This window comes from Rhinolophus hipposideros, assembly GCF_964194185.1.
Source record: "Rhinolophus hipposideros genome assembly, chromosome: 21".
Lineage (NCBI taxonomy): Eukaryota > Metazoa > Chordata > Mammalia > Chiroptera > Rhinolophidae > Rhinolophus > Rhinolophus hipposideros.
Window position 1 is genome coordinate 25,066,109 of NC_138067.1, and position 26,577 is coordinate 25,092,685.

The window sequence follows — 26,577 nt, forward strand, 5'->3', positions numbered from 1 at the left end:
TTAAAACAGCAAACACTTATCACCTCATTCTATTAGTTTCTCTTGCTCTTGTAATAAATTACCTCACGCGTTGGGTTACGACACATATGGAAGGTGTAGGGATATGTTCTCTGACCAGCTTTTATTATACAACATAATAAAAGCTATAATAATATGATACACAAATCTGCTAATTGGATAGGTGAAAATGATCTTATTTAAATTTTTGCCAGAAGTGGAGTTTAACATCGTTACATCTTATACTGGTTATCTGTAATCTAGTTTATAAATTGAAAAAAAAAAAGTCTTTGTCAATATTGCCGTTGTACTCATAGAATGTTTGTAACTTGGCCCCAGTATTCATGGTGGGCCAAGCAAGGGAGAAAGCGGAGGAGGTCAGGCCAGGTGTGGGCTGAGTGAGCAAAGCTAACAACACCAGGACCAGAAATGTGGAGTCACAGTGGCTAGCAATACATCAGGCCTGGAATGGGGATGCTAGCTCACATGATTTGTGGGGGCAGTGTTCTCCAAGGAAGAAAGAGGGCATAGGTGGTAGTCAATTAGAAACAGGTTTCAGCCAGATCCCACAGGGAGCTCTGGAGACAGATTTACACCATAGAGTTGGTCCTTTTTTCTCGAAGAACACCTGGGTGTGGGCCATGACTTTCCAGATACGATGACACCCAACAGTCCGGGACAATTTTCTGGAGAAGTCTCACAGCAGTTGGAAATGGGTACACTGGCCCTGTAAATCAGAACGAGACAGAACATCGTAACACCCACTCCACTGGAAAGGTAAGGGGCTGAACAAAATATTGGGCGTCCGTGGAAGGTCTAGAGATGTTGGGGTTGGTCAGTCATGGGGACTATGGGAGAAGATGGGATAGCTGATGTTTCCTAAATTGTGTGTGTGTGTGTGTGTGTGTGTGTGTGTGTGTGTGTGTGTGTCAGGTGATTGATTAGAGAGTATCACCCATTGCAGAAATAAAGGCATCATTAATTACGCCTAAATTTAATTAGGCGTAAAGGACGTAATGCTTAAGGAGAGAAGATGGAGAGTTTAGATTTGGGGTGGGTAGAAGGGAGATCCCAGAACTCAGGAGAAATATAGGGGCTGTAGCTGTGGGTGTGAGCTTCACCTTGATAGAGGTATAGTTTAGAGTCTCTGGCTGGATGAAATTGCTATAGGGAAGAGTTTGGAGACTGAATCAAAGGAGGCTGAAAATGGAACTCTGGGTAGAAGAGGAAGGACTGGAGGAGACAGAAGGTGAGGCAGTGAGGGCATTAGGAGGAGGTCTAAGTGTAGACTGTATCATAGAAGCTGAGATAGGAAAGAGATCCAGGAATCATGGAGTAGCAGGATCCATTGCGACAGAGAAATCTAGGCTCAACAGAAGGGAGGTTGTTGGATTTAGTGGTGGGGAAAGCCAGTGCTCTCCAAGAAGTTCCGAGAAATTCTGAATGGTGATAGGACAGAATTCATTTGGCTTCGTGATAAGATGTGAGTTTGGGTAAGGAAAGAGATTGTGAATGGGGGTGAATATTTCAAAGTGAAAGATTATAAATGGGAAGAGAGAGGCTATTGCAACTTGAAAGAGCCCCAATGTCAAATACACATCTTTCTTTTTCTCTTTCCCGCCCTCTTTCTCCTGTCTGTCTTCCTTTCTCCCTCTTCCTTTTCTCCACTTTCTTTCCTGCTGTTCTGATTTTCTCCTAACTGATGGTCAGAAGAATCTGAGTAGTCTGATAGACAGCAAGAATACACCCGTGGAAAGGGAGAGACTGAAGAGAAAGAGAGGGGATAGTGAATGGATGGGACTCTTGAGGGGTTGAAAGGAATATAATGTTAAATGTCAATTATACCGAATTTAAAAACAAGGAGGGGAAGTAGGAAGAAAAAAATTTAGAGATAAGCTGTCTCAATGCCAGTAAGTGACAGCCTTTGGAATAGCACCCTCTTCTATTTATTATCACCATTCAGTGCACTTTTCTCTGTCATGTACGGCTTCTCTGACTACAAAGCTTGGCAGTTGTCACTTCTATTGATGACAAGCAGCACTCCCTACTGGTAAATCATTGGAACCCCGCCCTTCTTACCATAGAGCAGTTGTTCTCTGGCACAAAGGAATGTGTTGTCTCTAGAGGATGGAATTGGTACATTGCAAACATCATTCTCAGTAGGTTCAGAGAATGCCCTGGGTCCACTCAGCAGAGAGGTAGGGGGTGCATTCTCTATGGGTAGAGTAGGACCACGGAAAATACACACACACACACACACACACACACACACACACACACACACTATTGGAATCTCCATTTTTACACACACAAGACCACCTTTCCTTTCCTCACTCACCCCTCACCAGAATCCACCAAAGACAAGAAAAACTCAGTCCCTGAAAGTGCCCAGGAACAGCATCAATTTTGGAATCAGAATGATACTATTTTTGTTTCCCTCCCTCTTTATAGTTTGAACTTTCCTTTTGATATTTTGTAAATATTCATCATCTCAGAGCCTTTTCCGTTGCAATGGCTTTTAGTCAAAACTGAGCAAAATGTGCCATTTGAATAATAAAATCCTCATTAAAGCCAGGGGAACAGACTTCTTTTCCTTTTGTACAAGCCAATTAAGTGTCTTTATAATTAAAAATAAAAAGTCTAGCACTTTATAGTTTCATATTCCATAAGCCTGTTTTTAATTAATGGAGGTGACAAGTTTTAGGTACAGGGTACGTGTTTTCCCTCTGGTGTTATGCAATTATCGTTAATGAAGGGTATTACAATTTGGTGCAACAGGAAAGGGTTTCCCAGGTCCTCTGTGGGTTCTTGCCTCCAGGCTGAAGTCTTTGGGAAGCAAGTTTCCTTGCTTGATACAGTTTGCATTTCCTTGAGAAAATGTGCAGGCAAGGATAAGGTAACTGCAGGAGGGGTCGTTGTCAGAGGATATGGGGTCAAAATTCCAAATGCCCAGGCCTGTCTTACAGACAGGCAAACACTGAAAACAAATCAGCTTTGAAGAATTTGATTTTGTCTTGTGGATACAGGGAAGGGTATAGCGACACAGGAAGTAATAATGATTTAACCTGGCAGGCCCCTCTCTCAAGATACTGGGGCTTTGCTCATCATTCTTCTGTTGTTGGAGTTTAAGTTGCTTCTGGTTCATATGCAATTGAATAATTCTAGCTCACTGATATAGATAATTATTACTCATTCTTATGCATAAACTTTTATATCAATTTTGAGTATTTCTTTACGAAAGAATCTGGGAAACTTGCGTTAGTTTCCTAGAGCTGCTGTAACAAATTACCACAAATTGGGTGACTTGATACGAGAGAATTTCGTCTATCACCGTTCTGGAGGCCAGAAGTCCCCAATCAAGGTGTGAGCAGGGTTGGTTCCTTCTGGAGGCTCTGAGGGAGAATCCATTCAGTGCCTTTCTGCTAGCTTCTGGTGTAGGCCGGCGTGCCTGGGCTTGTGGATGGGACACTCCAGTCTCTACCGTGGCCTTCGAAGCTCCTTCTCTGTGTCTTCTGCCCCTCTCTTCTTTTGTAAGGACACTTGTCATTGGTTAGTTCCACCTTAATTCAGGATAATATCATCTCAATCCCTAAATTTAATTATATTTGCAAAGACCCCTTTTCTAAATAAAGTCACCTTCACAGGTTCCCAGTGGACCTATCTTTTAGGCTCCACCATTTAACCCCCTATGAAGCAGTGACACATCAAGGGCATGAGAGGGGGCTGTATTTCTCCCTTGAGAATGCTCCCTGAGCACTGCCCCACTCTGCACCTCACTGCAGGGAAATAGGATTACTGGATGAAATAATGTGGGTTTTTCTAAATCTATAGTACATATTTTCCACTTAAGATCCAGGGTGCAGGAATATACTCACCAGCTTTATATGAGAGAATAAAAATATAATAATAATAAAAGCAAATCCGCCAATTTAATAGGTAGAAAATACCTTATTTAAAATGTTGCTACTGTGTTTCCCTGAAAATCAGACCAGGTCTTATACTGTGTTTCCCTGAAAATAAGACTCCCTAAGTCTTATATTAATTTTTGCTCCAAAAGAGGTATTAGGGCGTATTTTCAGGGGATGTCTTTTTTTTTCATGTACAACAATCTACATTTATTCAAATATAGTCATGTCATTTTCTGGAACATCGTCATAATGTATTAAATGCATCTGTCTGACTGACGATCTTAACTAGGGCTTATTTTCGGGATAGGTCTTATTTTGGGGGAAACATGGTACTAGTAGAGTCCAACATGTTCAGTCTGTACTGGTTATTTTGTAATATAGTTTTATAAAGTTTTAAGACATCTTTGTCAATATTTTTGTTAGACTCAGAGAAAGCTTTTCTTATTGCTTTGTAAACACTCTTTATATAGTGAAAATATGGGTCCTTTTTAACAGTGCACGTATTTGCCATCATTTCTTTTTACTTTCTCTACATAACAGATTATTTCAGTTTTTAGACAGCCTGTTCTTGATGCTTCTTTTATTGAATGCCAGTGTTTATTTTTTAAAAACTCATGACTCTTCCACTACAGGCTACAGTCTTCCATGAGGATGGGACAAAATGAAATTGTTGCAAAAAGTAATAGCTCTATGAAAAGTGTCTATGAAAAGAACATTGGATTAAAAAATAAATAAAAGTATAGGAACTATTCCATTTCGGTCACATAGGATATATAAGGCATTGGCATGGAAGCTGAGCTGTAAGAGGAAAGAGTACCATCAATTTCCAGCCCCCTATTTTATAGGCAGAAGTCAGAAACTCAAAGACCTTGGTGATATTTCTGAAATGGACAAAATGCAGATCTTTGAACTTTTAATCCAGTGTTCCTATAAAACTCTACCCTGGTCTCTTTTTCCCTTGTTGTATTTGTTAGCTACATTCCCAAAGTGCTGTTTTTTTATAAAGCATTCATTTGATTGCATTTTTCCTTAATATAAAGACACCATATATGAATTATGGGGAAAAATGAAGAAAATACAAGTGAACTCAGAAAGAAAACCATTTAAGGCACATCGGGTTCCACCCACCCCAAGAAAGAACTAATGTTAACATTTTTGTGTATCCTTCATTATTGTGTGTGTGATCATACAGTAGTATATATTATTTTTTTTTTACCATGAATGTTTTACAAGGTCAATAGGTTTATTTCTTATCGTTTTAATGGCTGCATAATATTCTATCATATACATATATTCAAATTCATTTAATGATGTCCCCATTGTATAATTAGCTTAACTCTAATTTGTTGCTTTTATGTTGAAATTACAAACACTAGATAGCCTTGAATACATATCTTTATACACTTCTCATTAGTACCTTAGGATGATTTCCCACAAGTACAATTTCTTTATGAGGATTTAGGATTTTGATGTGCAGGGAAGGCTTGCTTTTTTTTTTTTTTTAATTTTCTTATGAAACAAATATATACCAAAGAAAATAGTGTAACAGGCCTCCACTTACCTATTCCTGAAGCTCATTTCTAACATGTAGATTTAATCTAACCTCTAGAAGGAATAGAGCATTTCCGCTTTGGTGTGTTTACTTAGCACCGATTTAGGGCTGGTTCCTGTATCCACCTTTTCACATCGTGTGTTCTCCTTGGTTTCTTATATTTACTTGAAGGGCTATTTTGATATCATAAGTGAAGAAGCTGAGAATTGGATGAATTAAGAAGCATAGATTCAATTAGGTGGTAGAACCTAGGTTCCTGCCAGGGCGACCACCACATCCCGGTTTGCCCGGGATGATCCTGGCCAGCAACGTCCTTGTCCCCAGCTTCCAATTCAAAGCCCACGCCCTTCCTGCAGAATGGTTTAAGGTTCGGCATTCTAAGGTATCTCTTTTCCAAGGGACTGGAATCTTGAAGATAGTCTAGAATTGCTGAGGGAGCATGAGTCATCCTTGATTTTAGAGTGTTTTGTTTTTCAGGTCTTTGCATGTGCTCGTGTGCAATGCAGCGGCTTTTGCTCTCCCCTGGACTCTCACCAAAGATGGCCTGGAGACCACCTTCCAGGTGAATCATCTGGGGCACTTCTACCTTGTCCAGCTCCTTCAGGATGTCCTGTGCCGCTCAGCCCCTGCCCGAGTCGTCGTCGTGTCGTCGGAGTCCCATAGGTGGGTTCGAATTCGATGTTTGGTTCACTTGTCCCTTGCATTGCATCAGCTAATATCCCTCCAAGGTTGTCTTTCTCAAAATAATTCTCATTAGTCTTACTCTGAAAAGTGTGGGTATATTCAACCTGGCTTACTTAATTTTTCGAGGTCTTTTTTGTATGTGTGTGTGATTGCGGGGGGTTACTTGGGGTTTTTGTCTATAGCAGTGCAGATTGTTTTTACAACTCTACTTCAAGCCCCTCATTGATTTTGCTTTGAGATGGAATAATAATTGATTAAATCTGAATGCCTGACCTTTATTGATTTGTCATTCAACAACTTCAACATTTCACCAAGAAGAATGTGCAGTTATTCTAGCAGGAGAAACAATGCAATTAAAGACTGCGAGATGAAATCCAATTGTTTTATAATGAGAAATTAGGGAATTCAATGCAGACATTAGCTGTGTAATTGTAGAAAGGGAAGTACTGTAGTTAGAACATATTAGAAATCTGGCCATGCCTCTTTTGGTTAAAATTTCAATTAAAACATCAGATGGCACTTCTTTTTCTATTACCATTAGGAGAATATTCAATTGACTAAAAAGACATTTGAAAATTTCATCGTATTTTCAGCATATTTGCTTCTAGAGTTGGATAAACAACTATTTGTTTAAAGAGAAGTACTCAGGAAAGACAAAGGACTTTCTGGGTGAGGCCAGGTTTAATGCATGTTAGGGAGATTTTCTTGGTGTGGTTGGGAGCTTTCACTCTTAGGCAAAGTGGCTAGGAAAAATAATGTGCAAGTGCCTATTTCCCCCCCTTCTTCTCTGCCTTAAGTCCTGAAATGTTTTAGTGACCCAGAATGAAGCTTATTTTTTTAATCATGCTTCCATAAAATGTAACCCCTGGGACTTGGAAGAGAGAGACCAGCCAAGGGTTAGCCTGAACCCTTTATCACTTCCAAACACAGGGGCTTATGGTATAAGTGACATACTGCAGATAGGTTGAGTTTTCCCATTTTAAATTTATGATGGCTGAAATGAAAGGAAAATGCCAGTAATAATCCTCCCCTGTGTTAAAAGACATGAAACATCTAGTAATTAGGTGGTAACAAAATCTGGACATCCTTATCTTTGCAAATCATACCAGGTTTGTGAAAGAAAGTGGAGTGGCCCTGTTAAGGAGTAAGGGAGGCTACTGAGGAGGCAGGGGCTCCGGAAATAAATCTGCCAGCCCCAATCCTTTGCCAGATGTGGAGGGCACCACGGGATATGTTTAAATGAGCTGGTATTTAATGGGAGATTGTGTTGACTTGTCAGCCGCTCTCTTCCCTTTGTAAATCGGTATTTCAAAATGGTATTTCATGTGACGTCTTTGTTCTCTCCTTAACTGCAGTATAATTCATGCCTGCCTTGGAGATGTGAATCTTAATTTCATTTAAAAGATGAATTGGAAGGAAGGGACTTGGTCTCCTGAATTAGATCCATTGTGGTTTATAGGCATGATCTTCCTGAAATGTGTTGCGAGGCTCACCCCTGTCTGGTGGTGGGTACTGGTGTTCTGCTTTCGGATTATCCTTTGCACATATTAAAGGGTATTTCTACAAAGTGTGAATTCTCCCATGCTGGTTTGTTGATTGTGCTTTTGCTGCCTCCCACAGCCCCCGAGAGCCAGTGTGAACACTGGGTGTGCAGTACTGAGAACACACTCACTTACCGCTCTAGGACCCAGAGTCCTAACCTGTGCTATAAAATGGAAATGTTGATATCTAATTACCTCCATAAACCTTGGCAGAATCTCTTCGTTGGAGTCAAGACCCCCTGTTAGGGGAAAAATAAAGTCCAATGTTTGCAGAAAATATTATACCAGACTGCCCCAAGGCAAAATATTTATTAGCCTCCCCGTGTCTTCACTGTGTTTTAGTTACTTATCTGGAGCCTGAGCAAGTGAATTGAGTTTCTGCACACCTAAAACACATCATATTAAAATGAGAACTTGACGTCTTTGCTGTGAAAAATTTTCACATAACAATTTTCACAAAAATAACAATTAAAATAGAATGAAAAGAGTAGAGCGCTGGCTGAACCACTCTAAATGGCCACAGTTGTGTTCAGTGCCAGATTGCCCCCCCTCCCCCCCCACACACAGCTTCTGATGCAAATTCAGTCCTATTCTTTGAACATACTAGCTTTTGTCTACATAGAATTCAGCTAATTAGTTTAGGTTGGTACTTTAAAAATCCTCAGTTTAAAAAGATAATAAAGGAGCAGTATATATAGAAATATACAAGCTGGAAGTCCCCGCAAGCAGCAAATGTTAATGTCCAGAGAGCAAATGTGAACATGTTAGTGTACTGGTAGGACGATCGTTCTATTAAGACATGATTGTTTGGCTTTGTCAGTTATTCAATTTAAAAATAGAGCAGGCAGCCTTTGAAGAGTTGTTTTACTGCCTCTTGAGCTGAGAGGTGAATAGGGTTCCTTTTCAGGAAGCCTGCCCTGGCTCGGAGGAATCAGGAGGAAAGCTTGCCTACCCCTTCCTGTTTCCTGCAGGACTGTCAATACAAGCTAATCAGATCTGAAAAATGGGTTTGCTGCCCAGGAGATCAGCAGGGCAGGAAACCAGGGATCCACTTAAGGTGGGGCCTGAGATTTAGCAGCTGTGCTCCGACCTCAGAATCTTCATTCAGCCTGGTTCCATCTAATTTCTCATCGTGGTGTGTGTGTGTTTGCCTTGTTTCTAGATTGGCGGCTACAAAAGAATGACTTCTCTCCTCTCTTCTTAGGAGTTTAATCAACCCAGTATTCCCCAGTCATGAGATTCTTGTGCATTATCCTTAAAAACCAACGGAGAGAACTTATTCTAAACATTAGAGAGTGCCACATTCATCATTCTCTAATGAAGAATGTAGACGATCTGAACCTATTGGTAAAATTTGCCTTTCGAGCAAGGCTTGAAACAAAGTTTTTTTGTAATAAGGGAGACTTAACCCTTAGTTTAGAATTCCAAACCTATGATCAAACCTCAGTTCTCTCAATTTGTACTTAGTGTGCACTACGTGTTAGGCATTGAACTAGGCAACGTGCACCGGGCTCACTATCCACCTTCTAAGAATTCAGTCTGGCATTGGAACCAGATGAACAAATGCCTTGCCTTCTGGTCTGGTAAAGACAGAAGTACAATGTGCAGACAAAATGCAAAGCTGGTATATTTGCTCTGTTGCTGGTTTTGGACGGGTGGCCGGGTTATTGAATACTCGGCCTATCATGGGCTGGGTTGTGGAGACTGGACACTTAATTTCCCTGGAAACATGCATTTCAATCTGCTTTGCATGGCTTTTTTCAATGTCTTCCTTTGCCATCAATGTGAGAACCAGCAGTGGAAGAGTTAGGTAGCGAGAGCTTCCAGGAAGAAGTGGCACCTGAAATGGGATAAACAAATATGCCAAGCAGGGTTTCCAGCAACAGGTGAGGAAAAGAAAAGTGGAGTGCAAGAGTGAAGGATATTTATCGCCTATTTTTTAGATATTGTCTAAATCCCTGATGCTCTTTCATACTCAGAATAGATAGCATTGCTAACACGTGGCCCTTGTCTTGGATCATTGGGTTCTCAACTCAACAGTTCCTTTCTGTAACCACTTGTCTGTAACACCTGATTACTATGTAGTTCAGAAATAATATGACTTCCCTGCATAAATATATCTTAATTCAATATGCTAGCTTACTATAATATAAAGAAAAAATAAATGGGTAGCAAAGTCTCATATGTACATCAGCATGTAAATGCTTGGGCGGGGCTACAGGAAAGGTAAGTAATCAGATGCGTGTGTCCTTGCATCAATCACCTGCAGTGGGATGTTCACAGAGGCAGACTGCTGCCTTGCAGGACATATAGCCTCCCCAGCCCCCACCGGCAAGCCTTGTGACAACCAGGGAAAGGCTCCTATAAATTTCCAAATTTCCTACTAAGTTCCACTGCCTTAGACAATTAAGCTTAGAAGTCTGGGCTCTTCCTGTGGTGTGGGGACTTGGAAACGGGCAGCCGACAATTAATTTCAAGGTCCCATTGCCATATCCCTGATGGTGTTTCTGGCCATCAGGTCTGCTGCTGACTGGACAGCAGCAATGTCATTTAACACTGGAAATTGGATGTCACTCACTGAGTCCTGGAAAAGGGACATTTAATTTCCATTAAAACATGCATTTCGTCTGCCCCCGTGATGCTTTTCTTGGTCATAGTTCAACTGAACTGCTTACATTAAGGAACAACCAGATTATTCCATAATTTTCATTTTACCTTTTGCTTTTTTTCTTTTCTTCCCCAGAGCGGTTGTCTAGATTCCTCTTTTGCTTCCTTATGACTCAGTGCAAATGCCCAGAGTTAATTTCATGAAGCAAACTGTTAACAAGGGTCCTTAACAAAGATGAGACCATCATCTAGAAAATTCCTCTTGTTATGATCCATTTTTTAAAGGCTATTACTACTTTGTTTTATTTTAAAAGGAAAGAGAGAAAAAGAAAAAAAAAGAAAGAAAAGAAAGAAAAGGAAAGAAACAAACAGCTGGTGTTTAACGACTCCGTCAGACCCAATTATAAAACATCAACTACTGACTTTGATTTGTGTGTATGCATGCCATGGGTATACTTAAAAACATTAGACTCTGCCAGAACTCATTTTGGCTTTGTTTATATTTGCCTTTTAAACATGTAAGACTATTGATGGCACCTCACCAAGGTTATAACCCCTTTATAATCATTAATTTTTAATCTGGAAAAAGTCTTGGAGGCAGCAAGACTCATCTATATATTTACTTGGATGCTCAAATGAAAATATACAGGTCTCAAGCGTTGGCTAAAATGACCCAGGAAAGCCCCGTCAAAGGTTAGGAATGTGATGTCTTTCTGTTTCCAAAAGCAGCAGCCCTTTATTTAAGACGCTTTTCCATTTAATTTAATTATGCTTGAACTTCCTGTTGAAGGTTTTGAAAAAAAAAAATGTATGTTAGAGGCGGGATGTGGGGGCTCAGTGTTCAGCATGGGAAGACCTCTCCATTTATGAGTTTGGGCCTTTATTAAGCCTATCTTTGGGTCCAGTTGGCTTGTATTGTTAAATCTCTGTTGTCTATTTGTAAGGGAAACTTTGTTTCGATGTTTGCACAACTGAGTTTTCAGTAGTCTCTGCATAGTTTTGCAGATTCGTATAAAATAAAAAAAAAACGCTGTATCAGAAGTCAGAGACTGGCTGCTTCATGTCATATTTTCTGTTTTTTTTTTAAATTTATTTTTATTTATCTTTTAATTTTAGATTTACAGATATTAACGATTCCTCGGGAAACCTAGACTTTAGCCGCTTGTCTCCATCTAAAAATGACTACTGGGCCATGCTGGCCTACAACCGGTCCAAACTCTGCAACATTCTCTTCTCCAATGAGCTCCATCGCCGCCTCTCCCCTCGTGGGGTCACATCAAACGCAGTGCATCCGGGGAACATGATGTACTCCTCCATTCATCGCAACTGGTGGGTGTACACGCTGCTGTTTACCTTGGCCAGGCCTTTCACGAAGTCTATGGTAAGTGAACGGCTTCTGTCGCCGCAGACACCTGCAGTGTGCTTTTATGGGGAGGGTCCTAAGAAACCCAGACGCGTGTTTTCTTCAGCCTCTCGCCTCGTGTAATGATGAGTCTGGTTTTGATCATCACATCATCGGGCCTATTAAAGCCATTGGGAAGGGCTCTTGAACACATTTCCATTGACTCTAGATTGCATCTGTTTCTCTAAAGGTGTCTCGGAGGGCCGGATAGAAGATGTGGTTTTTCAATATTGTGTTAAGCATGGCTAAAAGTCTTGATAGCGATGATTGATTTTCTTTGGATATGATTTTTAAAAAATGATTGTTCAGAAAGTGCAGTAGTTGGAAATTGTGTTTTGTGTTCATAGGTGAAAAACATGGATTTGTGACTATTGAATTATCAGCTGATGTAATTTCTTTGTTTCCACTGAGAATCTGTACCTGATGTTCTAAATTCTTCTTTTAATGGGTGTAAACCTCTCCTGGGGTAAACTTTGTTGGCTAGATGTGTGTTTTACTCTTTATTTCCCCAAAGACAAATCCTTTTGGAGGAATCACACTACTGTGGTTATATTTGGAAAGACTCACAAAGGTAAATACAATGTTTTTACGTTTTTGATGGCCGTATAACAACCATATCTAAAAACTTCTTCCATGAAAGCCTTTTCGTAAAAAGTAACTTGAATGAAGAGTGTGTATTTTATACAATATATTTGGTGTGGTATTTTTCTAAACCACAGATTTTAATCTAGCTGTTTAGTATGGTAGCCACTGGACACACATGGCTATTGAGCCCTTGAAAAGTGGCTAATACAACTGAGGAACTAAATTTTTCATTTATTTTAATTGTAATTAAATTAGATTTAAATAGCTGGATGTGCCTAATGGCAGCCATATTGGAAAGTAAGGTTAAATAATGAATGTAGTACAGTGTCGGTTGTGTAGTAGGTGTGCAGTACTTCTTGCCATGATGGTTGTTTCTCTTGTTGTATTACGTTGGTCCTGAAGATTATTTTCCAAAGTGCAATTGCCACTGTTGGACACAAGGGTCATGGAACTAACAAACTCTGTAAATTGGGAGTCTGGTGGTAGTAGTTGGAGGACCTCTGTTCCTGGCTCCAGAACCCCAGGGAGAGGGTTATTGGCAAGGTAAGAAGGGTGGCCAGATAGAAACAACTTGGTTCTCCAACCTGTACATCTGATCCCTGCAGAAACCACTGTAGGGTGTACTTTACATGTTCCTATCCCCAAGTGATTGGAAAACAGCATCTTTTAAATGCCACAAATGTGTGGGTTTTTTACATACACCTTTTAGATTATGAAGACTATGAAATATGTAGCTAAGTTTAGATTCTTAGGAAAATTCTCTCTAATACTATCTTTTTGTATTTGGAGGTGACTTTTTAGCTCTCCGAGTTCCAGATGACTAGGGTTATAAAGAGATGGGATGGGAACTATGGATTCACTTGTCAAATTCACTGCCAGTCGCTTCTCTTTCCTAAATATTTAGGGCTCCGTATTCCCAAGAGGAATCAGCATGAGTATAGACCTGGGATCACTGTATCTCACCGGTAGGACAGACTGGGCTTATTGGAAAAGTCACCCACTTGTTTTATCCTTCTGTGTGTTGCTTGGCATTGCTTCCATCATGATAAGACTTGTGTTTCATGGATGAAGGTTGCTCTTCCACTTCTGCCATTGTAATGCAAACACATTTTTGGACACAAGCCACATAGTTGCATTCCCGTTCCTACCCCCTGTAAATGTTGGATTCCTAAATGCTCAGGAAGAAGCTTAGCGTAGATTCGATGTGCCCGTCACCAAATGGCTAGTGTTTCTGCATTTCACTTGAGAGACAATGTTTTCCTTTTGACATGAGTGTTGCTGGAGTACACATTCCATTGCACAAGGTCAGGGAAACAAGAAGCACAACCCAGCCTCGCGCTTGAAAGTCCTGCCTTTGCTTCTCTAGTATAGCCAGCTCCCTTAAGTATTAAACAGCAGTATTCTAATATCAACGTCCCTTTTTTATTTGCTGTGACTTGCTGTGACTGTGGTGATTTTAGTTACAGTAATTAGGTCACCCTTCATGGAGTCAGGCTATTTTAAGTGCCTCTTTAAGGAATATTGTTGCAGATCAGTAATTTTACAATTGGATGTTCTTGTGCAACTTTATTAAATGTAATCTGTCTTTTAAATGTTGCCCTTTTACAGTTATACATTTCTAATTGTTGCTGTAAATGCATTATCACTTTGAAATTAATTAATTTTTCCATTTTGGCCGCCTGCAGTATAATAATCACTAATGAGAAACTCATAGGGATTAATTCTCAGCACAGCGACCCCCACTGGTAAAGCCATGCCTCAGCCACCTCTTCCTCTTGAGGTCTAGAGAAGTTTTGTCCTCTCTCCCTCCAGTTTATGATAAAATAAAAATAAGTAGATAAAAATGGGAATAGGATTTTTTTTTAATGTTTCAAAAACGACGCAGGATTCTTCAGCTAGCTGCTTTTGAAACATCTTAAAGGGAGCTAAAGTTTGCTGGGAGCTTACAAATAATCAAGTTACCTCCAGCATGTATGTGTTACATGTTTATTTTCCTCTTTCTATGAAATTTCCTGTCTCTTTTTTATGCAGTTAAAATACTCTAAAATTATATTTTGCATATGTATGCATATATGTGTGTTAGTATATATGATATACTCATGCATACACATTGCTTTATGGGGCTTAATTCACAAAGCCAGGCATATTGTATTTTCAAGGCTAATTTTGTCTCTTTGCCGATGTCTCCGTGTGTGATGATTTTGGATTCGTGCCATACTTTCAAGTAAGATGCAACTTGACAGTATAGACCAGACACCACGCGGCTTTATATATCTTAGCATGTATGTCTTCGTGTGTCTCACAATCGTTCTACAATGTTAGAACTATTATCCTTATTTTGCATGTAAAAAGAGCAGAGGACTTACCCTACTTGTTCAAGAAAATAGTGTTTCCCCTGCAGTCCCCTCACCAGGGATCCCCAAGTCCACTTTCTTTGTCCAAAGCACCTCAGTACCTCTGCCACACACATCTCCTCATGCAAGTATGCTTGCTTTCTCAACATGTCTGGAAGTACCTTTGTGAAATTACCCCTCTGCCCATCCGTTTTTTTCCCCCACCTGAGCTTTCAGCTCTGGTAAACAACCTCTTAGCTGGAATGCCTAGGTCAAGTCCAGCCCTTTGCTGACCTGCATGCAAATTTGACGCTGAGCACCCTCACGTGCCTCTGAGGGTGTTTTGTGCAACCAAATATTTGTGTTGGCAGGTAACAGTAGAAAGAATATCATGTGTGAGGGTAGCAAGAGCTTAGCAGATGTTTTAGGGAACTGCATTTTCAAATCATTTTACATTAAAAAAAAAAAAACAGCTTGAGTTTGTAGAACTTCTGAAACGATTGGGTTACGTTTCCTGGGGCCGTGTAAAGCCAGTCATTGTACTGAGTTTTAACAGATGTGCCGCTCCCCTGCTAATGGATGGGCCTGCATTGCCGGTTCTGTTGCACAGTTATAAATTATAACTAGGAAAAGCACAAGATGTCATTCTTCTAACCTTCGGGAAAGCCAAGCTGGGTAATTCCGCCCTTGAAGAACCTGCTGCAGGGTGATTTATAGTTGGACAATTTAAAATATAATGAAGGAGATAATAGATGTTGATTTGTTCTTTAAATTAGTGTTTTAGAAAAATATTCCCCGTACCTCCCTTTTAAATACCTGCAGCTGACTACACTGTAGATACTATCAAGGACAAAAAAAAAAAAACCCGTTTGAGTCTCTTGACACATTGGAATAGAAAGCAGGGGACTTCTTTCTGTGTTGGGAGGAGGAAATAGGATTTTCAAAGTGGAAATTTCAGCATATTCTTTACTAATCTAAATATTTTGAGACTCCCTGGCGAGGGTTGAATTCTCTGGCTGCCTTGTTCTTGCCAGTCCAGATATGTTAGAAAACCAGACTCCTAGGACCCTTTTGTGGTTGGGCCACACTTGAGCTTTACTGCAGACCCCCACAGAAGGACCTGGCTCCTTGAGGCCCCATCCCCGCAGCCTCAGAATTCTTCTTCTTCTCCAGTATTATCATTAGCATTGGTTTTATTAGTCATCTCTCAGTTCTGTCTGGAGTTTTACAGTTTATAGTGTTTGCTCAATTCAGAGTCCAAGCGAGATGGTAAAGCGAAAAAGAACAAAGAATTTAGAATCATTAGTCCTGTAATAAAAACTTATGTTCCCCTCCTCTTTTATCAGTTTTATAATTTTGAAATTATTCAGCCTCTCTGGGGCTCATTTTCTATATCAGTGTAGACATTTGGGGCTGGGAGTTATTATCACCCGGTTAAAAGTTGTTGCAGTAGCAGGAGATTTGTTTTTCTCATATATCCAGAAGTCCTGAGGTGGCTAGGTGTGTGTTTTGATTATTACATGGGCAGCTCCTTTGTGATTGTCTTGGTTTTTCCCTCATGCCTATAATAAGATGGCTGCAGTAGCGCCAACCATCATTGCATCTTACGCGATAAAGTCTGAAGACAAGATGGGGGGGTGCGGCCTCTCCTTGCATACCTCCCTTCTTTATCAAGAAGGAAAACATTCTGTCCCAAATTATCCTCCCTAGAAGACTTCATCTCAGCTCCCGTTGGCCAGGATTGAGTCATTTGTCGATATCCTTTAGGCAGGAGAGGCTGGAAAAGTACATTTCTGTCTTTTTGTGTCTCTAGGGTGTGAGACGAGATCTGATGGCAAGGAAAAAGAGTGGAATAATGGCTTTCGAACAGGCACTATTGAATAGGTGTGCATACTCATATAGTTTCCTCATAGGTCATATGGGAATGCTGTCTATGTTATAGGGTCATCGTGAAGGCAAATGAGGATTGATGGAAAGGCACCTGGTCTTATCTGGTCCCCTTCCTCTCAACCAGCTTTCCCTCAAGCCACTTTCAGCCCCATTCTCTTTTCTTCTTCATGGTGTTAAAGCATACTGTTCTTTAGTCTAGAATACTCCTTTCCTCCACTCTTACTCACTTTCTACTCATCCTTCAAATCTCAATCCAAACATTACCCCTTAAGGAAGCATTAGATAAAGATTTGGTCAAGACGTCCCCGTATAGGCTCTTATAAGAATTAATTCTTATACTATAATACTATCTGACACGTAAACCATGCTGAATGAATGAAGGATCACCGGAATTTCTCCTTCATAGCATTTAACGCAAATGTCATGTAGAGAAATGATTTCTGTAGTTTTGTATTCAGTGTCTCTCCTATTCTCTTGAAAGTGCTGTTTTTGCCGTTGTACTGCTATATCCCTAGTCCTTAAAGTAAACTCTTGGTAAATATTTGTAAATGAATAAATGAAAGATAGTTAGGTGCTTAATGAATGGCAGTCATTAGTATATTCCTTATCATTAGTCTTCCTGAGGTGCAGGGGACTGAAGTTTAGAATCTGTAGATAAAGAAACGGATGAGGCTAGCGGACCCATCAGAGTCCCATATGTAGTACATAGGAGAGCTGGAACCAGAACCAAGGTCCCCCCCTCCCCCAGACTCCTGGGCAAGTGACACATGAGGTCTACCCAGATGTGTGTGTAGGGAGGGAAGATATTTGAGAACAGCAAGGCATAGGAAAGATAGGATAAGCTTTAGAGGTGGGCAGCTGTCAGATCCAACCCAGGCTAATTGTTAGTCACCCTTCATAACCTGATTGAGATGCTTGTGCAAGGGGCGGCGGGTTAGCTCAGTTGGTTAGAGTGCGCTGCTCATAACACCAGGGTTGCCGGTTCCATCCCCACATGGGCCACTGTGAGCTGCGCCCCCCCCCACAACTAGATTGAAACAACTACTTGACTTGGAGCTGATGGGTCCTGGAAAAACACCCTTAAATAAAAATTTTTAAAAAAGATTCTCGTGTAAAACTGGGATATTATACTTGCTTGTGTTGAGACTTGAAGGAGATCCTGGATGGATAGCATCGAGAATGTGTAGATGCTTGATAGACATTAACTGGCGTTATGATGGATTTGTGCTGAGAATTGAAGATCATGAACATACAGTAATCAGAACCTGCTTGATGCTCACCACACATTTCTTACTGTTATTATCATCATTATTTTTGCAGACAAGAAAAGGCTTCCCATTCTCGTAATGACAGTTCTGTGTCTGTCACAGAAGGTCTGATTCTCCCTGTGAACTAAGTTAAGCATGAAAATGTAATACGAGTCAGAGTAAGCACTGAGGCAACATACAGAATGGGAAGGAGGACTTGGTGGGCTTCCACAGTCCTGGCTGCTTGTTTATAGCTGCGCGCAGTACACCTTAGCTTTGAGGAAAGCTTAGCCCGTTTTCGTTAACAACAAAGAGAAGGGAAACATGCCTTGCTTTGTGAGGCCATAGCCTCTCATTGCTGTATTTTTCTCTGCCGTGCTTTTTAGTGTTTTAAGCCTGGCTAGGCCTTTGTTCCGGAATGAGCACCCGAGAGGGGAAAAGAAGTGACTATCTGGCCTTAATATGTGTGAAAAATTATTTAATGAACATTTAGCCAAGATTTGAAATTCCCCTAGTTTTATCTTCCTCCTTTCCTTTCCTTCTGTGTCCCCGTTGGCCCTTCGGTAATGCATTGCCTCGTTTTAACTCTCTTTCTAGCTCTTTTCTTACTTTTAAGTTAGTGGTGCCTTCTTTGATCCTCCCCCTTTCAGTTTCCTTTTCTCCAATTTCATACTTCTTTCCAGTGATTTTTGGCCGCAGCACAGTTTAGACACTGGAGGCCAGCACGATTAAACAGATGCCAGGAGTTTGTGTTGCCCCATGATGATGTTTCTGAAATGTTTCTTCTATGAACATTGATTCTTGTATAACTCACCGGACACGTTGATTTTTCCTTGTGAGGTGGAAGGGAATGTTTTTCTAGCAGTGGTACAGAGAACTCGAATCTGGTGTTCTGAATTATTCAGAAACTACAACCCACACCCTCCCCGTTTCTTACTACACTAAGATGAAGGAATACCTTGAAAATCAGTTGAGGGCATGTTCTCTTGTTACCTAAGAACTGCCAGGCTCCATGCGCGTGGGCTTATGTCTTGTTTCATGTATTATAAATGTTGAGTTTGCTGTAAACAAACAATTGTGTGTCTCTGAGCAAGTCACTTACTGTCCCTGGGCCTCAGTTTTCTCGTCTGTAAAATGAATCCGTTAACCAAGATCAGTTGTCCCGTGGCTTTGGATTTTATAGAAGAGTACAAGTTGAAAGGAAATTATAAAGGGAGATGAATGCAAGTTCACACTTTTTATTCTGAAAACTCCAGATGAAAAACACACCCACCACCATCCATCACCACCATTTTATAAAAGAATGGGTATTTTAATGCCAAAAACTGTGCAGGACATGCTTGTAGGACAAAAAGCAGCCCTTTCAATTGAATTGAATACATTCGACTTCAGGAAAAATCTGCTAATTCCAGTGTCGCTGTTGCTGATGTTGTCATTGTTTAACATGCCAGGGTTACACTTGGGAATACCTAACCTAGCAGCTTCCAAACGTACCATTTCAGCTCGAGCATGCTTCTGTGTGTCTTTTGGATCCAGGCTCCAAACTTTCAGTGAAGCGAATCGCACTTCAATTCAATGAGGGATGAGCCTAATGTGAGTCCGTCTGTGAAATGCAGACCGTTCTAGACTCTCCATAGTGTAGTGAAGGGAAACAAAGTGATAGAGCTTTGAATCGCAATGCAAGCTGACCGAATAGGTAGGGTTGCCTTTTTTTTTTTTCTTTTTCCCTCACAAGCACCTGTTTCAGCCTATGTCCTTTTATAAATATCACACCCCATCTACTTAATTCACAGTTTCTGTGGGTCTGGAACCCGGATCGAGGTGTCAGCCAGGCTTGTGGCCATCTCAAGGCTCAACTCAAGAAAGGTCCACTTCCAAGCTCACAGTCGCATGAGGGCTTTCGTTCCTGTCTGGCTTTTGTATCGCTGGAGACCCCTCCCTCGGCTCCATGTCACATAGACCTCTCCAGCATGGCAGCTGACTTTATGAAAGTGTGTGACCCAAGAAGGAAACAGACTCTACCAGCAGGACAGAAATCACAGTCCCGTGTCACTTCACCACGGAAGTGACATCTCCTTACATGTACCCATTCTTTCTGTTAGAAGCATGTGGGTCAGACCCACATTCATGGGGAGAGGATTTCACAGTGGCATGAATACCAGCAGCCAGGGAGTACTGGGGATCCTCTCCGAGGTTGCCTGTCACTTTTTACAAGTTCAGTTTTGGTTTCTTCTTTCTTTCCTTCCTTCCTTCCTTCCTCCCTTCTTTCCTTCCTTCCTTTCTTTTTTTTTTCCTGTGTGTTTTTTGGTATTCTGTATGGTGGCAGATTTATTCTTCGGCCTTGATATTTCCTGGCCACAAGCCATAGCTTTCATTATTGACATGTTTATCTTTGCCTTGCTGTTCTCCTATTTGCATATTTTCTATATTCTTGTCCTCCCTCTTTCTGGGCTAAGAGAGGTACCGGATACACCCATTTTTTTAAAATATATTTATGCCTTTTTCCCTCATGATGGGAGATAAGATTTAGTCCTTTAATAAGAAAGCTTATGAAAAGAATAAAGAACTGTGTGAGTTATGTTTCCTAAAGTCAAGTATTTGTTTTCATGCTGCTTTAGTTGAAGGGGGCTGTGTTAATCGATGGCCCAAATTTTCTTTCTAAAGAAACATGTGTTGCCGAGTTTTGATTTGAGTTTCAAAAATTGGCCAGAGACCTTTTTCAAGCCACAAAGGTAGAGAAGGCTCACCGATCATTGCAAAGCTCGTGTAGATTATTATTCTTATTTCAGCCTATGTATAGTCTTTAGGAATTTTGTTTTTATTTTGTTTTTGTTGTTGTTGTTGTTTAGTTTTTTTTTAAGTAGGAATCTAAGAAACAAAAGCTTTTATTTTGGTGTTTTAAAAAATATTGTAGAGATTGATTTGGAATGCTGAAGTTTGGTTTTCATGTTATAAAGCCACTCCTGTTAAATGTCGTAAGTAAAGTATCTTATTTAATAATATTCTAATTTCCGCTGTGAAATATCAAGCTCTTTTACTGAACTGGGGCTTTTTGCTTCTCCACATACCACCTTGTATAGAATCTGCACCACTTGAAACATTTCATCCTTGAGTTTCATATGATGGGTTCTCTTTAATCATTTACATTTTGAAAAAAGAAAGTGAAATATTCTTTAAGAAGCCAAAGCAATCCACGGGAATGTATGGTGTTTGTTCAGCTGGATATCTTATTTATTTGAAGTACTGAGAGAAATCTCTTCTGACTGCTCAAAAAAGGGAAGAATAAACAGTAAGACTGTCCAAGTAACCTGAGCTAGAAAGTCCCTCCTTTCACAGAAAAGTTATAAAAAGTATGTTCGCTAGATCCAAAAAAAACACTGTGTATCTACTACTGAGACCTGCATAATGTTTTCTTAGATTCTCACTCTTTAAAAGAAAAAAAAAAAAACTATAAAATCTGGAAACTTAATTTTTTTTGGATGTTTTAATATTCCTAGGCAGGTGAATGCACAAAGTCCTGTTTTTCCATCTTAGAACATAACATCCCTTGTCGGCTTTTGTGTGAGCTATGTGTCATTTCTCTCTTTGTTGATTCTCTCTAACCATAAACGATCAAGTAATGAAATTAGCATGGATGAAATCTCAACATTAACCCTTAGCACATTTCCTATAAAGGAAGCATTCAGATGTTTAAAAGGGAAAAAAAATTCAGAAGAATTAGATTCTGGAGCTTACCCATTCCGGAAAATAATATAGATTTCTTCCCTTTTTATTTTCTCTGTTCCAGCCATAGGAATGAGCTGACATGTTTCTTGTGGCTGGAAAGGTGGGTACATACTGAATTCCTTTCTCCTTCACCTGGAAGGATCTTTTCTGTGCTGTAGTTTGCTTTCCCCATAAACTTAAACTTGTGTTTCCCATCTTCCAGTGACACTTCATCTCATTGCCAGGCTCGAGGCTCTGGTAGGTTCATATTTTTAAAAAGTTAAACATTAAGTTTATCTTTACCAAGGTCCCCCTGGTCATTGACATGCGCCCACGCACCTCTGTAATGAGATTAGACATATATTTGACGCAGATATGTATTTATTTGATGTATGGGAGATTCACTGGCAATTTTCCCTCAGTATGTGTATGTTTTGTAGGTCTAGTAGACAAAGACAACCAATAATAACATCAAAAACAACAGCTCACATGTATTAGGACTCAACCTGTGCCAAGCAAGCCCTGTTCTAAATACCTTTGTGTGTGAACTCATTCATTTCCCACCATCCACTACCAACACTACCACTAAGGTGCGTAGGCCCTGAAAACAGCATGTCGATGTGTTCGGTTGAAGAAGAATGCATTCTGATGTAGCAGAAAAGCATGGGCTCTGAATCCCAGCCCTTCCTTCTAGTAACCTCCCTTGTTGTGGGCAAGTCACACTTCCTCTCTGGGCCTCGAGTTTTCCTTTCCTCTATGAAATGGAGAAAATAGTTCCCACCTCTTTGGGTTATTGGGGGAGTAAGGCTCAGCTCAACTCTAAGGCAGTAGTAGACACTCAAAAAATGCTACTTTTCTTGGCATCTTGCCAGTCAATGTAAACTTTCCTGAAAACTTACTGAGTTCTAAGAACATATAGTAAGCTGTTGTGAAGGATTTTGTCTATTACATGACCCCAAAACATGAATTTCTGCCACTGCCTGTGAGAAACACCCTTTAACTCTGAACTCCAAGCAAACCTGGTGAGAAACTACCATAATACTGTCTGCTTGATAATGGAATTGCAACATAATGTACTGTTGGAGCTGTAGTCCAATTTTAGGCTATTTTAAACCATATTAACACTAATGGTTAGTATATCAACCTCACTGGTTTTTAGTGAGTCTGATGCATTTTGTTCACCTTGTTCTAAGCTTTGTCTTTCCTTAAGTGACCTTAGAATCCTCTTTTGGAGGCAGTCAAATATGAATTAATAATGTAATTTAGGTTGAAGTACAGGCATATCCCACCCAATCTCTTAATCACACCACATCAAAAGCAAGTTCATCTTACTTGGACATTTTTCTATATCATCCATGTTCAACCAAAGAGATTATATGACACCCTCTGAAGGAAAGTGGATAGTTTATTAAAGTCATTTTGTTTTCAGATTTTTGGAAAGTTTTCACCTTTTTTTTCAACTTTTCTTAAGTATGACTTATATCCTATTAGTTATTACTTGCTGGAAAGCAGTATACCAGCTGTCCAGGTGGTAAATCTTTTATTCAGCTATGTATGTGTTTATGTATACGTAGATATGTAATCACAATTCTTCAAGGATCTGTTGAATATATGTATTCCTTTCTTGGCCTTTTTTTTTTTTTTTTTCTGTTTCACAACTATTCTCCTTCCCCTAATCCCACTATTGTTTTCTAGTGAGCTATTTATATCTTAAATGTATCCTTTTGAAAAATTATTTAAGGTTCACTTCATTTAAAATGGTTTATCAAGACAGCAGGAGCTAGCAATGGCAAGGTACATGGTTACTTATAGACAGTAAATATTCCATAAATGGTTTTTTTTTTGTTGTTGTTTGTTTGTTTCATCATGTGGATAGGTATGTACATTTATGAAATCTGTTTGGGGGAAGGGAGAGATAAAAACCAGTTATTTCAGTCTCTTATTTCGATCTTGAGGCTTTTTTAAAAAAAAACCTCTGTGTTTATGAATAAAACATTTTAATCAGAACTAAATCAACACTGATCAATTTTTTTTATGTGGAAGCCTAATACAGGGTGAATTACATTAAGTCAATTAAATACCTTGATCAACATATATGGTCAATTAATTTACAATAAAGGAAGCAAGATATGTAATGGGGAAAGGACAGTCTCTTCAATAAATGATGCTGGGTAAACTGGACAGCCACATGGAAAAGAATGAAACTCGACCACTGTTATACCATATACAAATACTAAAATGGGTTAAAGACTTGACTGTAAGGCCTGAACCCATAAACTCCTAAAGGAAAACTCAGGTCATAAGCTTCTTGACATAGGCCTAGTGATGATTTTTGAATCTGACTCCAACAGAAAAAGCAACAAAAGCAAAAATAAATAAGTAGGACCACATCATCATACTAAAAAGCTTCTCCACAGCAAAGAAAACCCATCAACTAAATGAAAAGGTAACATACTGACTGGGAGAAAATATTTGCAAATCATATATCTAATACGAGTCTAATATACAAAATACATAAAGAACTCATACAACTCAGTAGCAAAAAAGAAAAATCTAATTTAAATGGTACATATTATTGTACCACGTGTGACCACGTGGATGGACAGTAAGAGCATTATGCTAAGTGAAATAAGTCAGACAGAAAAAGACAATTACTGTATGATCTCTCTTAAATGTGGAATCTGAAGGGAAAAAAAAATCTCATAGATACAGAGAACAGATTGGTGGTTGCCAGAGCTGGGTGGTGGGTGGGAGAAATGGGTGAACAGTTTATTTATTTATATATTTTTTTAGTTTAAATAAATTGTTTAAATAAAAATAAGTAAATAAAACTTACTTTGATCAAATTTTTAAACAGTAAAAAGATAGTCGACAGGCTGTTGCTTTAAAAAAAAATTATTTTACTGAACACCTTTTCACCAGGGCTGATTTTTCCCCCCACATATGTTTTATAGTGAAGAGTTCATCATCTGTTTTCTGTGCACACCAAATTTTATAGCTTTTTCTCTTGAGTTCTCCTTTGTGTCAATCATTTCCACCATATTTTGAGATTGGGCATATCTAAATTTCACCATGTGAAATTCTTGTCACCAAATTTTTGTGATGGTTATTTCAACCAGAAATATGTTATTAATTTGATAAAAGACCCGTGTTCATTTTTTAGCTGATACCGTAAGAAATTCCTCAGTAAGTCCACTCCATTAATGTTGGTTTTTCTCAGTCATCTAAGATAGGTTTTTGAACACATTGTTAATCTGGTTCTTTCTCACACTTCCACAGACTTGGATGGCTTTGTAATCTTTGCTTTTTCTATGTTGTGGCAGGACAAATAGTAAATGACAAATCAAGCTGTCCTACTGTTGCTCCAAAAGTGTCTTCCAAACTTTTTTTTTTGGATTACCAAAGTATTTTATGTCACAACCCAATATATATTACTCATGCATACATGTATGTGCACCTGTATAACATGCATGTGTGTGAGTATGTGTATGAATATTCTAACTATGGGCCAGGTCCTCTGCTGTTTTCTTCTTGGTTGTATTTTCGTTTTTTTTAAAGTGCTGATAGTGACCCAGTTTCACCACCCACTGTTGGTTTCACCATTCACTATCTCGCAGTCTGTCCTTTAAAAATCGCTGCTCTAGAACTATTTGATCCACTATCATCTGATAAATGTTCACTGAGTTCCTCATGTGCTGACTTAAGTGAGCAAGTTAAGTTGGCCTTTGGGCACTTATGTTAAAAGGGACAGAGATGTAAAGAATTTTTGACTGACGTGAGACGGGTAGCACTGGACACATAGGCTGTTCTGTTTTGGAGGTAGATACAAGAGTAGTCAGATTAAGTCGCAGAACGGAAGTAATATCTTGACTGAACCTTGAGGGGTAGGTGGGAGGTGAAGATGCAGACACCAAAAAGAGAGAGTTTTAGGTAGATGTTGCATCAATAGTAGAGTCAGGACTAAGATTTGGGACAAAATTAAGGGGAGGCTGAAAAACTTGTAATCAACATAAACAAGATTTTAATGCAATATTTCAAAAAAGAAATCAAAATGAATGCAAAAACAAAGCAAAAAACATGAGGGACAGAATTTTAAATGAAGACAGGAGCAATGTTATGGCAAAGGCTCAAGTAATGAACATGGATTTGTGGTGAGCCATGCGGGAGGTGAAGGCAAAAGCAGGCCACCAAGGACCTGCCTGAGGATTTGGGGTCTTATGATCTCCTATTCAAATTGCTGGTAACAGCAATAACAATGATGGTGATACAAAAAAAAAACACGAACGTTTACAGAGTGGTTGCTATATGCCACGACCGGTGCTATGTAGCTTCTCTGTTTCTCACATTGTTTCTTTGCGAGTGGTGTTCCCTGTTAGCATGGAGGATTTCTGATGGCAATAAATAACCAGCTCAAGGCCACATCAATAAAAGGCCACGCATGGGGTGGGAATTCAAGCCCTTTCCAACAGAGTGAAGTGCCTGAGCTCTAAATCCCCACTGCCTACAGCCTCTGTTGGCTCCCGCTTGTGACTGGGCTGCAAAAAGGCCGTTATGATGGCAGGAGGGAAGTGAGTTGGGAAGAGGAAGACATTTTTAGCATAAAGATCAACATAATATAGAGGCGGAGTGAGCTGTTTTTTTATAAATTTTGTAGGCTTGTACAAAAACAGTGTTGGGGGCCAGGAGGCAAGAGAAACAACACTGATGCTGCCAAAGTAGGAGAATCAACTTTCAATGTGTTAACTAAATACGGGAGATAAATGGGTCAGAATACATATGGGATATATAAAGTTGTGAATGGATTTGTTGATATTCCCACATATGCATACATGCATGCACAAAGGAAAATATCTGATCTTTGTTTTATTTGGTGCTTAACCAAATATTATTGTACTTTTTTTTTTTAAAGAAGTAGCATTAAATTCTTGCCTGAAGGATATCTGATAGAGGTAATATGGGACTAATATGCTTTAACAAAAAGTGTTTTTCCTTCAGCTAGGTCCATGAATTCCATAAATAATTACTTGAACTGTGAATCTGTGTTGTCTCGGAACATCTTGCTGTGTCTTTCTGTTGATGACATTTAGCGAATGATGTACCAATGATTCCTAGCGTATGTAGAATGT

General features: G+C 39.6%; 1 protein-coding gene across 1 annotated transcript in view; it reads left to right on the forward strand.

Moving 5' to 3' along the window:
- The window catches only part of WWOX (WW domain containing oxidoreductase), a 915,478-nt gene that overhangs the window by 264,988 nt on the left and 623,913 nt on the right, over window positions 1–26,577 (forward strand). Inside the window, exons 7-8 of the mRNA XM_081030823.1 lie at window positions 5,935–6,120; window positions 11,406–11,670. Of these exons, the coding sequence (XP_080886949.1) occupies window positions 5,935–6,120; window positions 11,406–11,670 (451 nt within the window). The remainder of the gene's footprint in view (window positions 1–5,934; window positions 6,121–11,405; window positions 11,671–26,577) is intronic.